We start from the raw sequence: 15,422 nt of genomic DNA on the forward strand, positions 1-15,422 counted from the left end.
TAACGAGCCGATCAGTGGTGAATAGAATAAAAGTAAAAAAAAAAAAAGATAAACTGCCGTACACAAGGGGTCAAACATCGGGAATCACGAGACACCCAAAGCCTTTACAACATTGTAGTTATGATTTTGTTATTGGGCTTCAATAAAATATCTAAGTACATAATTAATACTTATGTAACAATAAATTAATACCTAAATTAAAATAGGGTGACCTTGCTTTGTGCTTGAATAAATCTCTGACATACTCCAATATTGTTTAGGCGTCATTTTCGCTTCAATATTCAATAAATAACATTACATAACATTTCCACGTGAAAGTATTGATCAAATATTACATTATTAATTATATTAGACGTTTTTTCTTTCATATCATCACAGATCAAATTGTGGCGTTTGATAATATTTTGGTGGCGAGGGTTACCATGGTGACGGCGTCCTCCCAGCACCACACACACGACCCCAGCCGCACCATACTGTAGAAAATATGAACAGTGAAAGAGATAACAGCCCCAAATCAAAGAGCTGGGTGTGGAATGACCATCGTGGAGAATTAGTCAAGATTAGGTAATGTTTTGTGAAGTGACTTAAATAAATGAACTTAACGTGAACAGTACTGCCTGGGGAACATCTGCTTGGTTGGTTGGTTTGTCCTTGGTTGAATTGTCTTACTATTTAACCATTGTTTGTATACCTGCTGCACTGTCTACATTTACAATGTTATACTTACATGGTCTACGTACATTGTTTGTATATACCTACACTAGTAGGTAGTAGGCAGCCATCAAACAGGGAGGTGCTGTGGGGTACGGGTTGTTGGTTCACACTCAGGATGGGATGGAGAAAGGAAACTCACAATGTGCTCTCTGTATACATATTGTATTGGATGTACAGTGCAGCTTGGTGCTGGGAAGTGGCAGCGTGATGTAGAGAGAGCTGGTTGGTGAGGATTCTCAGAGGAGGACCAGCTTGTGGGTCGCCATGCTCGCTGGCGGGAGCGAGGGCCGCCAGGCAGGAGGAGGAGGAGGAGCAGTGCCGGGTTAAGACTTTCGTAGGCCTTAGGCACCTCCAAGATATGGGGCCCCATTTGACAGCATATTCACCAATAACACAAGCTAGTACCTAATTATAAAATGTGATGTCGAAAGAATAAGATTCAGTAATGTTTGCCATGAATCGAGTCAAAGAAAATGGGTTAGATCAGCTGTTGTTATACAGTACAGAAATATATTTGTTTACAAGAAGCACAGCTAGCTGGTGGACACTAATAGGATTAAGTAATAAATAAATGAAAAAAAAGTACCTCAGTATCAATTTAATAATAACCTGTAGAAAAAGGGGAAGAAAAGTTCTCGTTTTATTTTTCGTAGGCCCCCAATATCTCGTAGGCCCTAGGCACTGTGCCTACTGTGCCTAATGGATAATCCGGGCCTGAGGAGGAGGTGTTGCTTGCTGGTTGGGGTAGGTAGAAAAGAGACAGGTCACCACGAGGTCAGGTCTTATATAGCGGAGGTAGGCGTGGCTTAATAGTTGACCTCCGTCATGTAAGGCGGCGCTGGTTGACCTAGACCACGAGGCATACACTGGGAAATTCGCGGGGTCGGCTACTCAGCGACAAGCGTTTGTAGGGGAGGAATCCACTACAGTACTACCGCTTGGAAAGATATTGGAAGCATAATGTGTTGTCTATGGTAGACCCTGCTGCCATTTGGCATCACAAAAATTGTGACCAAGTCCCAGGTTGCTGATCTGACTTCCTGCCTCATTCACACACAATTGCAGGGTCTCAATTGTTTCTCTTACTATTAACAACACAACATACATATATTGTATATCGTTTCTCACTCTTGATTTATTTTTTGTTTGTGTATTTATTTATGGTTATTATTATTAATATTTAAATTTTTTGGTTATAATTTTTATCTATTTTTATTAAATATTATTATTATTAGTAATAGTAGTAGTTTTATTATTAGTAATAGTAGTAGTTTTATTATTATTATTATTATTATTATTATTATTATTATTATTATTATTATTATTATTATTATTATTATTATTATTATTATTATTATTATTATTATTATTATTATTATTATTATATTTTCGCCTCCCTGGGTCAGTGACCTGTGTTCAGGCGGGCTAATCCCCGTAATAAAAAAAGTCTGGGTACACTGTTTGTATACCCCTGCACATTACTGTCTTGGTCTCACTTATAATAATCTATCATTATATTTTGATATTTTGTCGGTGCATAAACAAAAATATGAAAGACATAGTGTAAACATATTATATTAACTGTTGATTTATATATAACAATTGTACGGGAACTAATGATAAATAATATTTTTTACGACTTACCTAACCTAACCTACCCTAACCTAACCTAACCTACCCTACCCTACCCTAACCTACCCTAACCTACCCTAACCTAACCTAACCTAACCTAACCTACCCTAACCTACCCTAACCTACCCTAACCTACTCTAACCTACCTTAACCTACACTACCTAACAGACAAGATGGACGTCCAGCCAGCCCCTCGGCATCCTCCTCCACCTCTCGCCGTTTCTCTGCCCCTCCTGGCCAGAAACACATCAACAGGTGAGAGATCTTCCTCACCATAAGGGACCTAGTGAGATAATATTACTTTATACCTCTATTTCACACACACATACACACACACACACACACACACACACACACGCACAGAGGAGTGATAATTTTACACTAGTTAATAAGGTTCGGTAAGGTAGTATTTTGTCTTAATCATCTCTCTTAAATGTATAGCTTAGGTCAAGTTATGTTAGGTTAAGGTATGTAAGGTTAGGTTAAGTTATCTTAGGTTAGGTCATGTTAGGTTAGGTGAGGTTATGTTAGGTTAGGTTAGGTCATGTTAGGTTAGGTGAGGTTATGTTAGGTTAGGTTGCCACACTAGCTAGCCTGACGCCCTCCTGCTCCCTCAGACAACTCCTACAGTCTAGGCGGATAGTGGAGGCTGAGTATGGCCGCCTGGACCCCGAGGACTGGGAGAGTCAACCAGAGGCGCCCGTCACCTTCACTCACTGCCTCAAGGTCACCCTCCACCTCCAGGCCACCCAGACCACCTTCACCAAGATGTTCCTCGATGTGGTCAAGCTTCAGAAGGTGAGTCTACTGTAAACTGACAAAGATTCAAACCTAACCTAACTTAACCTAACCATAAACGAACTAACTAACTAACTGATTTCTCCTTGTTATCCGGCTCCTCTTCCTCCTTCAATGTATCTTAATCTCCTCCAGGTGCAGGAGCTACTGAGAGGCCTGGTGGAGTACTTCAGAGAGCTGTTCCTGCAGGCGGACCTTATACGAGGGATCGAGCCCCCTGCTGTGGGTAACAAGCGGGTGCTGGAGTTAAGGTGGCGAGAGAGACTCCAGGCGGTGTTACAACCTCTGGCCGCCTCCTATGGTCAGGTCATACTGGGTCACGGCCTGAACAACCTGCATCATATGAAGGTGAGAGAGAGAGAGAGAGGCTGGGAGAGAGGACACACCATCACACCTTCCAACACCAACACCCACACATACTCACCAGACGTCTCTCTGTACCACATCACAGCGGGGACACAGTCTACAGAGCTACGGTAAACGAGACAACGAGATATTTGAGTGGCTGTACGAGGCGGCGGAACTCTTCGTGTGGATAGTGTTCAGGAGACGAGACCGGCCTGTCATCCACACTGAGGTCACCAGGCTGTTCCGGGGTCAAGTGGGACTCGAGTATGAGGAACAACAACGTCAGCTACAGTTCCAACAAGGGGAGGAAGTCGTGGAGCAGCGGAAGATATCGAGGAGGAGGAAGAGCAACACGATGACTCCTTTGTCTGGTACAGTAATTGATGGATGTTTTTTGAGTGTGTGTGTGTGTGTGTGTGTGTGTGTGTTGTGTGTGTGCGTGTGTATGTGTGTGTGTGTGTGTGTGTGTGTGTGTGTGTGCGTGTGTGTGTGTGTGCGCGTATGGGGGGGGCTTTGGTTTGGGTTACGTTGGTTTGGTTGGATCAGGTTAGGTTAGATTAGGTTAGGTTAGGTAGGATCATAACCTAGTATAGTACCAACAGGTGTGTCATTACAGGTGTGGTGCGTGAGAACTCTGGGTTAATGTGCAGGACGGTGCCACCCATGAGCCTGACCAACACCATGAGTGCTTGGTGTGACACTCTCCCACCCCTCACCTATGTGTCGCAGTAAGTAAAGTACACCTGGTGGGTATTGTGTCTGGCCATAAACACTGATAGTTAAGGACGAAATTAGTGTACTCATTTTATTATTATTATTATTATTATTATTATTATTATTATTATTATTATTATTAATATTATTATTATTATTATTACCCCTGTATTATTATTATTATTACTATTATCATTATTATTAGTAGTAGTAGTAGTTGTAGTAGTAGCAGCAGCAGCAGCAGCAGTAGTAGTAGTAGTAGTGAAGGAAATCTGCCGTGATGTCAACGTAGAACCGACCCTCCTTCCACTGGATGGTGAGATCTTCCAACATAGGACTTCAAACGCATCCAACGAAGCCCGTGATGACGTCAGTGCTCGAGGATTCTGGACGCTGGGACAGCGAGCTTTCTTCGACATCAGGATTTTTTATCCCATGGCCGCATGTCACCGTAACTTAGCTCTCGATGCTGCACACAGGAGGAACGAGAACGACAAGATAAGGGCATATGGGGAGAGAATTCAAAACGTTGATCAAGGCAGCTTCACTTCTCTAGTGTTCATAACCTCTGGTGGGATGGGACTAAGTGCAAGATGCTTCTACGCCAGACTCGCGGAGGTGATCTCCGAACAGAAGCAGCAGCCCAGAAGTTATGTTACAACCTGGATGAGATGTCGACTGTTCTTCTCTCTCCTTCGGTCGGCTTTGCTCTGTCTCAGGGGAACGAGAGCATCGGCCCCAAAGCCGACAACAGTTGCAGATATTGACTATGAGGCAACAGTCACTGAATGTGGCATAGATCTGCAGCTCTTCTAAGTCAACACAGCTAGGGTAGCTACTTATGTATTAGGATATTTAATATTAAGGTCATAAAATGGCGGCGAAGGTATGGCTATAAGGGGAGGATGGAGGCGAATTTAAAAAAAAGTAGTAGTAGTAGTAGCAGCAATAGTAGTAATAGCAGTAGTACTAGCAGCAATAGTAGTAGTAGTAACCATCACACTACCCCCTACAGGAGCGAGGCTGCAGGAGGGGAGGGGTTGTGGGTGCTGGGTGCTCGACGAGGTGACCTGAACGAGTATCTTGAACCAGCTGTACAGGAGGGCGACCAGCTGAGCATACTGGACTAAGGACTGCCTGTCTCTCTGTTTCTGTGTGTTTTACTGTTTTTCTGCATTTCTAATTTTTTCTCTCTCTCTTTGCTTCTTTATCTGTCTATATCTGTCTATGTCTGTCTTTCTGTCTCACTGTCTATTCGTCTCTGTTTTCTTTGTCTTTACTTCTTCATCTGTCTGTCTGTCTTTCTCTTTTATTCTGCTATTTTCTTTTCTCAGCATATTTACACACACATAATATAGACAGACAGACAGACAGATAGACAGACAAATAGATACATAAACAGATAGATAATAGATAAATAGTAAAGACGAATAGATCACTAAAATCAAAGTCTAATTTTATATATGACTAGTAATTATAACCATTGTTAAATATGATATATATTATACAATTCAAATACAATCATAATTTATATTACTCTTACATAACACTAATTACGGTTGACTAATTAGCCTGGAGGTAATTATGATCATTTGTAACTCTGTAAGTGTCTAAAGTTCGTTGTAATTATGTGGAATAAAAAATCAACTTGATATTTGTTGTTTAATTGAGCATATATATGTATGTATGGTTGTGCCGACATGCATTTCAAAAGACAATGAACCAATTTTAATGGAACTGAACACCAAGCGTCTCTTTTTTTCTTCCACCGTTCTTTTAGGACGAGCAGTGATCGTAGAATCCTTTGTCAACCTCGCCTGATGGTCATTAGTGAGAGAAGCGCCCCCCCCCCCCCCACACACACATCATTAATCATAAACTTGGTGTACAGTATCTCGCTTGACGTCCATCAAAAGTGACAACATTTCGCTCAACTTTAATGATTGGATAACATTTGACGTAACTTGTTAAATTTGGTGGTTTAATTCTTCGTTACGTCATTAAATGTGTTTTTTATTGTTGTCTTGTAGTGGATTTCTCCCCTACAAACGCTGTTTGTCGCTGTGTAGCCGACTTGATGACAAAAACTATTGACTCTTCAGGCCAGGGCCGGATTCAGGAGTGGGCAAAGTGGGCAGTTGCCCAGGGGCCTCCACAATCTGGGGGCCTCCACAATCTGGGGGCCTCCACAATCTGGGGGCCTCCACATATTACAATATTTTATTTATTTGTTTATTCATTTGGATTATTTTTATTTTCATTCTTTAAAATTCATGTTTATCTTTTCCATCACGTAAAACTACTGTATGTTCAGCAAGAAGCATGATAGAAATTAGGCTGGCTACTCCTTGATATTCATGAATACCTGGTTTCCTTTGAATGGTATATTTTTAATGAATGCTATTGTTTGTGTTGCTAATAATATATTTAGAATTCCACAAACATATATTGATTAAAAATGAACTACATGGAATAACGAAATTGAGATTAAAAAAAAAACAAATAAAATATTTTTTTCATTATCACTTCCATGACGAATGCCATCAGGGCGCTGTGTTTGTTAACAGTCGGTCGGAGGGAGTTGGGTCGTGTAGTATCTGCACATCGGTTGTCATGTGTCTGTTGATTAAAGAGGAGACTTACGCCGCCCATGATTCGTGAATTCCCACGAGTAGACATAAACATGTCTTGCAGATGTAAAATGAGAGAGAGAATTGTCATGTGAGCTTGTTGAGTGAAGTCGTCGCCTCTCAATGTTCAAATTTCAAAATTTTCCCGGGGGGCGCTGTAAGCCCCCCGGAACTCCCAGATGTTTAGGCTCGCTTCACTCGCCACCCCACCCTCTTGGGTAGTTATAATGAGGGGGGGCCTCCACAAAGAGGCTGCCCATGGGCCTCCACAGGTCTTAATCCGGCACTAATTAGGCTTCTACGCCCTTAACTCATGAGACATAAAGGCAAGCATGAACTTAGCATGCTTCCCTGTTGGGAGCTGTAAACGCTTCTGCTCTTCACCTTACACAGGATGTAGGGGAGTGCCCAATAAAAAAAAAGAAAAAAAGAGAAAAGTTAATTCGTGTATAAAACTTCTGATAAACTTCCTAAGTGCTTATATTTGAAATAATGAATGTATGTATCCTTATATAATTTAGCTAAATATCTTTCTCGTCAGACACGGTCATCCCAACGATTATGAATAAACTCATTTAGAAATACATTATTACTTCAGGACAAAATCGAACAGGTTTGCAACTGTCAATCAGCTGTAACTCTTGGGGAGGGGGAGGGGGAATTTTTTCTCAGCTGAGAAAAAACGCATTATAGTGCCAAGGTCCAGCTCATGCAGGGGTTCTCCAACTTTTCTCACCAGGTACCGCCTGAGTTATCAGACCAGCGAACCGTACCCTTATTACTGAGACACTGGATATAGAATGGTACTATATTAACGCTAATTCAATATAGAAAGGCAGTGTTAAAACACATTTAGTGCTTAAAGAGAAGAGCTATTTTCCATTTTGTAAATATAACATTAAATTTATATCACCTCATGGTTTAACTCTGGTGAAATTAGTACATTCTATATTGATTTTCGTCAGCCCTCAATGTACCCACTACCCCCCCCCCCCCTGAATACCCCAGGGGGGTTGCGATCCCCTGATTGAGAACTCCTTTCTAAGTACAGTACATTCTTAGCTAGAAAAATTAGTTTGGATATCAATTTAGCACAAAGGGAGCTGAAAATATTTTTAGTAAACTATATGAGAAAAAAATAGTTGCTGATCCCAGTGACTTTAATTAAGTAAACCTCGTTTCTTGCGGCAGTGGACCCAAGTGATGATGTCCTTGCGTTAGTGACGTCACGCGCTCCGAGAATTCCAAGGGACCTTGATCCTACCTACTGTACTGTACAGGGTGGACGACAAACAAAACAAGCACATTCACAAGACTTTAACCACACTTGTGTAAATTCTTCATCGTCCACCCTGTAGCAGACGATAAGATTTATATCTGGAGCAAAGAACCTTCCCTATTGTAAATATTAATTATGAATAAAACTAATAAACCTATATTGAAAAACAAGTAAGGGCAGGGCAGGGCAGGGCAGGGCAGGGCAGGGCAGGGGGGGCAGGGCAGGGCAGGGCAGGGCAGGGCAGGCAGGGCAGGGCAGGGCAGGGCCAGGGCAGGGCAGGGCAGGGCAGGGCAAGTTCGTACCCAGGGTTTACTGCCTGATAGCCAATGTTTACATCATGATGCTCTTCCTCACTTACACCCAGTGGCAGACGTCAAGTGCCTCACGCTCTCTGTCTCTGTCTCTGTCTGTTTCTCTCCCTCTTTCACCATTTATTATAATCCTATTCCTATCTTACTCTAACTCCATACTCTCTCTCTCTCTCTCTCTCTCTCTCTCACACACACACACACACGCGCGCGTTCATCGCAACAACTCGAAACCCCATTAAAAAATAAAATAAAAATGAAGTTAAAGCATGATGAGTTATTTCGCAACACCAGAAGACCCTCCTACCCTCTTCCTACCCCCTCCCACGCCCCTTCTTCCTCCTCCCCCTCCCACGCCCCCTCTTCCTGCTCCCTCCCACGCCCCCCTTGTCACCCATAGAGTCCCGTAAAATGAAATCACGTGATCACTGCCTGGGCGCCTCTTTGTTGCCACCCACACACACACAGCATCTGACTGTTGTTTTGGGTGGATGGATGAGTGATTGTTTTGTTTTTGTTTTTTCTCTTATGCCAGAATGCTGTGCACTGGGACTCAGCAATAGGTCAAATATGGTATTTAAGAGACACAGGTCTCAGCAGGTCCCAAAAGATGGAAAGTGTGGGAAAATAAGTCAGTCGTGTGGGGTGGAGAGCCACATATTACTGTGTGGGATGAGGCTTGTGGCCGCTCTGTAAACACTTGGAGAGATTCTGCCTCCTCCTTTACCTGCAGACTGGTGTTATAGATAGTGAATAATATCCCCGAGAGAAACAGATGACTGACCGTAATAGTGGAAGATATTGTACAGTAGTACTGGCAGAAGGCCAACCTTACACTCCTAGTCCCTTATTACCTTTACTGTACTACAGGAAATATGTAACTTATCAGTTGTTTAAAATGTTACTCTGCAACACTGAACTATGGTACAGTTTATAGAACATTTATCGTACTATAAAGTTTATGTACAGTACTGTAGTAGGCTATAATTAAACCAAATCATTCATATATATATATATATATCTTGAATAAAGACGAAAGCTAAGGTACTCCGTTGTTTCCATTTTCCCGTGTGATTTTATCAAGATTTATCTTATCCACGTTTTCATTGTGGATTTACATGAAATATATATATATATATATATATATATATATATATATATATATATATATATATATATATATATATATATATATATATATATATATATATATATATATATATATATATAGGATTGTATTCTGTATAAGGGAGTCACTGAAGTTACTGTACTGTGAATTGTAATTTTCTTTTGGTTAATTTAAACCGAGTCATAAAATGAAAATGATCATTGTCTTGGACTGAGACTGTTCATAGGGCTGTGTGAAAGGTTGTGTTAAACTTTATTAAAGAAAGTCAAGTAATTTTGTTAATGCATCATTACTTTGTTGTTGTGTTAGGCCAGTGCAGTAAGTAGCAGGCAGCTATCAAACAGGGAGGTACTACCGCCTGGGAAGATATTGGAAGCATCACGTGTTGTCTAATGATAGACCCTGCTGCCATATGTGACCAAGTCCCAGGTTGATGATCTGACTTTCTGCCTCATTTACACAATTGCAGGGTCTCAATTGTTTCTCTTACTATTGACAACACAACATACATATAGCGTTTCTCACTATTGATATTTTATTCTTTATAGTTCTTTATTATTATTATTATTATTATTATTATTATTATTATTATTATTATTATTATTATTATTATTATTATTATTATTATTATTATTATTATTATTATTATTATTATTATTATTATTATTATTATTAAGTTAGCGTTAAGTTAGGATAAGGTTATATCATGTCAGTGTTATATTACCTAAAATGTTATGTTAAGGCTAAATTAAAATTATGTTATGTTAACTTTATATTCTGTTAATGTTATAGATGGTTAAATGTTAAGTTAAGGGTATGTTAAGTTATGGGTATGTTAAGGCAATGTTAAGTTAAGGCAATGTTAAGTTAAGGGTATGTTAAGGTAATGTTAGGTTAAGGATATGTTAAGTTATGGGTATGTTAAGGCAACGTTAGGTTAAGGATTTGTTAAGTTAAGGGTATGTTAAGGCAATGTTAGGTTAGGTTAGTTTAGGTGAATATTATTTCATTTACACTATATGTCTGTAAATTTATAAAATGGTGTTGTATTAAGAAAAAATATAAAGTGTGTGTGTGTGTGTGTGTGTGTGTGTGTGTGTGTGTGTGTGTGTGTGTGTGTGTGTGAAGAGGAACAGTACACTCCCCGCGTCTCCCCTACCCATCCCTTCCTCTCCTCGCCCCTCCCTCTCCTCACCACCCCTCCGTCCCCTCGTCACCCATATCCCCACCTCTCCCTCCTTTCCTCGTCCCCCTCGTCACCCCCACCCCTCTCCCACCCTCTCCTCGCCCCCCCCTCTCCTCATCCCAATACTACACAGGACTCCAATAAGCGTCGATAAACGTCTCTTATTATGTCCGAGGCAGAGGCAGTGTACTCCGGCCAGCCTTCAATATGTGGAGGTCATTACCCTCTCTGCCCTCCTGCCTGCCTAGGATCATGTATTGATTATATACCTGTTGTGATGTAAGGTGGTGTTGGGGGCTTATGTATGGCTCTGTGTGTGTGTGTGTGTGTGTGTGTGTGTGTGTGTGTGTGTGTGACAATCAATGTATGTATGTATGTATGTATGGCGATCTCTGGTGTAATGGCCTCTGTCTACCCAGCAGTAATTGGGGACCTGGATGTTAATCGGTTTGTGGATCGTGTTCCGGAGTAATGGTTAGCCAGTGCAGTTAACGAGTTGTCCGGTCTTCTCGGACTATTCCTTGACACTGGGTCATGCAGCTCGTTAACTCAGGGTGTGGTTGTTGTGTTGGGGACAGCTTCTACACCTTAAACAAATTCACGCCCAGGTGGCCCTTGGGCCGGCCATCCTCGTTATTCCTTTCTACAACTACATTTATAACACAAATATTGACACAAAAGATCAAGATCAATAAACTGAAAACAAATCACCAACAATACAAGACTCACAAAAACATCTTTATATCACACTGAGGTTGTGTACAGAAGGTCACTGCTCACTGGTAAATATTTTATACCTTATCTTCTCCACTAATCGGTCTGTTAGCCTCTGGGCGGTCGGTCACGTCTCTGTTACGCACTGTTGGCACGTACTGGGCATGTATTGGTTTCAGGACAATATTTTCAACTTGTGGCTTCTTCAACCTTAAGCTGTGTCCCCAAGAGGGGCGAGGATTCACTAGCTCCAGGTTTACTGGACACTCGAGTGAGTAATGTCCTCTGAGGTGTTTATAGACTTCTATTAAGTCACCTCTTGCCCGTCTAACTTTTTTTTTTACGGGGAATAGCCCACCTGGGCACAGGTCATCGACCCACAACGGGGCCTGGGTGGGGGGGGGGATAAGAGTAAAAAGAAATTTAAAATAGAAGCGAAAAAGACTAAATAAATCTACACCACGAAGATGCAGTAAAACCAGCTTTTTGAAGCGAGACAGATTGTATGAGTATGGAAACACAGAAGAAGGCAGAGCATTCCACAGTTTGGCTGTGTGAGGAAAGAAGGAGGTACTATAACGGGTTAGTCTAGTGTGACCGACATCCACAGAGAAACGGTGGGCACCGCGGGCAAGACGAGTGTTAGGAGCCCACAGACTTGCCGGAGGTACACAGGATGCCAAATCCACCGAACATTGCCCGTTAAAGTACCTGTAAAAGAGAGAGAGTGAAGCAACATTGAGGCGAAGAGAAAGGGAAGAGATTATCAACTAAAGGAGGAGAGTTAATAAGACGAAATGCCTTTGATTGCACCCTATCTAACAGTTGGACAGAAGAAGAGCCACCCCAGATATGAGAACAGTACTCCAAGTTAGGATGAATGAATCCCCTATAAAATTGAAGCAACTGCTCAGGAGTGAAGTAGCTACGGCATCTGTACAGCATTCCCAACTTTCGGGAGGCAGCTTTAGCAATGTTGAGGATGTTTGGCTTCCATGACATTTTAGAGGAAATTGTGAGACCAAGCATATCTATTTTAGAATTTGGCAGAATGATTGTGTCCTGAAATGTGATTGGTGGGAGATCATCCATTTTGGAAAGTGTAATTGGTAAATACTGAGTTTTATTACTATTGAATTTAACCAAGTTTGTACCTCCCCATTCACAGATGTTGCACAGATCCGCATTGATAGATGAAATGGTATCTGATCTAGAAACAGATCTAGTTTGAGAATTAGGGGGAAAGGGAAAATGTGAAGAAGAGTGAAGAGTAGAATCATCAGCGTATGAATGGATAGAATTAGTCGCGTAGTGTGAAGTAAATCATTGATAAAAAGAAGGAAGAGAGTAGGTGAAAGAACAGAACCCTGTGGGACACCACTACTGGTAGAGAAAGAGCCAGAGATCGATCCCGCGACAACAACTGCCATGGATCGGTTCTCAAGGAAGCTAGAAATTAGAGAACGAAGTGGGGGAGAGAAACCAAAAGAGGGAAGTTTTGAAAACAAAGACGTGTGCCATACCCTGTCAAATGCTTTGGAGATGTCGAGGGCCACGGCGAAAGTTTCCCCATAATCCCTAAGAGAGGATGACCAAAGATGGGTGCAGTAGGAGAGCACATCACCAGTAGATCTCGCCTGGCGAACGCCATACTGGTGATCCGACAAAAGAGAAGAGCGTTCAAGGTGACAGAGAAAATGAGTTTAAGATTGTTTCGAAAATCTTAGAGAAGGATGAAGTTAGGGCAATGGGGCGATAGTTAAAGAGATTAGAATGGTCACCCTTCTTCGGGATGGGCTGAACCGAGGCATGCTTCCAAAAAGAAGAAATAGTTTGGGTTTTGAGGCAAAGACGAAAGAGGCGAGCAAGCACAGGGGCCAGAACTTGAGCACATTCCCTCAGAACACGAGGGGGTATTCGCCTAGTCCATGCACCTTGCTCACATCCAACCTGGATAACACACCAGCAACCCTACGAGTGGAGATTATAGGAAAGTGCATTGGGAGACGTACGTACTACATGCGGACGGATTGAAAATGAATTTGCAGAAACGCTCCTCTTACCCCCTCCATCTTTTCCTCCTCCCCTTCCTACATCCGTTCCCTTCCTTCTTTCCTCTTACCCCTCCCTTCCTACATCCGTTCCTTCCTTCTTTCCTCTTACCCCTCCCTTCCTACATCCGTTCCTTCCTTCTTTCCTCTTACCCCTCCTCCTACATCCGTTCCTTCCTTCTTTCCTCTTGCCCTCCTTCCTACATCCGTTCCCTTCCTTCTTTCCTCTTACCCCTCCCTTCCTACATCCGTTCCCTTCCTTCTTTCCTCTTACCCTCCCTTCCTACATCCGTTCCCTCCTTCTTTCCTCTTACCCCTCCCTTCCTACATCAGTTCCCCTCCTTCTTTCCTCTTACCCCTCCCTTCCTACATCCGTTCCCCTCCTTCTTTCCTCTTACCCCTCCCTTCCTACATCCTGCCAACAGATTAAACTCATCAACAACCAATTACCACTAAGTAAACAACTCGTTCACTTCATCTCTCCACCATTATGACAATTGCTCACCACAACAGAGAAAAAATCACATTGGTATTGATTATATTATCTATACTGTATGTTTATTTACTTGTTGATATTAAATATGGGTGAATTACGCGGGAAACTCTATAGTGGTGCCAAATGTACACTTATACGTCTTAAAAATTTGTTTGCGTCTGTTCCTGTTTATTCATGGCAACGTTGGGGAATGTTTGTTAAGTTGCTAATTCATGCACAGATGCAGTATATACTCAGGAAACTGTGGCAACTTTCCCATCAAAGCAAAAACAATTGTGTAATGGTGTGTGTGTGTGTGTGTGTGTGTGTGCAAAGTATGGGATAACATTAAACAAGAAAAATGCCGAATAAATACTAATTAGTCCAAATCTTATGAAAAGAATTAACGATATTTTTTTATATGATGAGAAGTAAAAAAAGAAAACGTCTCACACACACCCACAAAGAAGACAGCACAGACAGGCAGACATGCAGATACATCACTCAGCCACAGACATATTCAGCCAAATACAGACACAGACAAGAAAGCTAAATCCTATTATGAGATTTACAAAGAAAACCTTTATTAAGACACATTGGTAAAAAGTCGATAGTCAATGTATGAGAGTAAATTATATAAGGAACCAAGTAGAAATAATAATCAATATTATCATCACGACGATATTTGAGATGAAAAGTAATTAAAAAGTTATATATTACATATGGATTAGATATTTATATATCGTGTGTGTGTGTGTGTGTGTGTGTGTGTGTGTGTGTAAACCTTAAACTTGACGCTGCATGAGTTAGGAAGCCTCATGTGTAGGCCGCCAGACCTTCGGCCTCGCACATCACCTTCAAACATTCCATTCGCGGCATGTAACTCAATTTCAGGGCCTAAGGTGAAAGTATAGAGATGCTATGGTGGCGAAGAGAGACTGAGTGAGAGAGAGAGAGAGAAGCACTTGTTGCAATCGTCAGCCTGGCAGGGGGGAGGAAGGGTGTGAGAGAAGGAAGAAAGGATGCGCTGGTGAGTGGTGGTAGTGGTTGAGACTCACACAGTCTAACGTGTGTGGTGGCGTTGGCCGGGCATCCGTGGAACACAGCCTCAGTCTACTACCAGCCCCAGTCTCGTCTCCACCGTGGTCGAGTACGCTGTGCTGGTTTTATATCTCTTCCTTTCCTCTCTCGCTCCCCTCTCTCCATCCCTCTCCTAGAGCGATAGACAAAAACATGATCTGTGATGTGATGTGTTAGTGGGGTGACCCAAGTGTGGCCCAGAATCCTAAAACTCCTTACTTCTGGGTCCAACCCTACTTTACCCCCTTCCCCTAATACCGGGAAAACTCTCCATAAAATTTTAACCGTAGCTGGTGCTTAAAAGAAACTTACAGGCTTGACACTAAAGCGATTTTGTAGCAGTTTAAAAGACTCAATTAGCGAG

General features: G+C 41.8%; 1 protein-coding gene across 1 annotated transcript; it reads left to right on the top strand.

The window, feature by feature from the left end:
• The first annotated feature begins 444 nt into the window (after positions 1-444).
• On the top strand, positions 445-5,409 carry LOC121860645 (protein phosphatase 1 regulatory subunit 36-like). Its single transcript, XM_042357912.1, has 7 exons — positions 445-564; positions 2,515-2,601; positions 2,964-3,144; positions 3,280-3,492; positions 3,596-3,863; positions 4,109-4,220; positions 5,222-5,409. Exons 1-7 carry the CDS (start codon positions 485-487, stop codon positions 5,334-5,336), a joined length of 1,056 nt encoding a protein of 351 aa, XP_042213846.1. The 5' UTR covers positions 445-484; the 3' UTR covers positions 5,337-5,409.
• Positions 5,410-15,422: the final 10,013 nt, after the last annotated feature.

This window comes from Homarus americanus, unplaced genomic scaffold (assembly GCF_018991925.1).
Source record: "Homarus americanus isolate GMGI-L3 unplaced genomic scaffold, GMGI_Hamer_2.0 scaffold11150, whole genome shotgun sequence".
Classification (NCBI taxonomy): domain Eukaryota; kingdom Metazoa; phylum Arthropoda; class Malacostraca; order Decapoda; family Nephropidae; genus Homarus; species Homarus americanus.

Coding starts and splice junctions, on each gene's coding strand:
- LOC121860645 (XM_042357912.1), top strand. CDS start 485: ATGAACAGTGAAAGAGATAACAGCCCCAAATCAAAGAGCTGGGTGTGG. Junction 2,602..2,963: donor GGCCAGAAACACATCAACAG/GTGAGAGATCTT, acceptor CTGCTCCCTCAG/ACAACTCCTACAGTCTAGGC. Junction 3,864..4,108: donor CACGATGACTCCTTTGTCTG/GTACAGTAATTG, acceptor GTGTCATTACAG/GTGTGGTGCGTGAGAACTCT.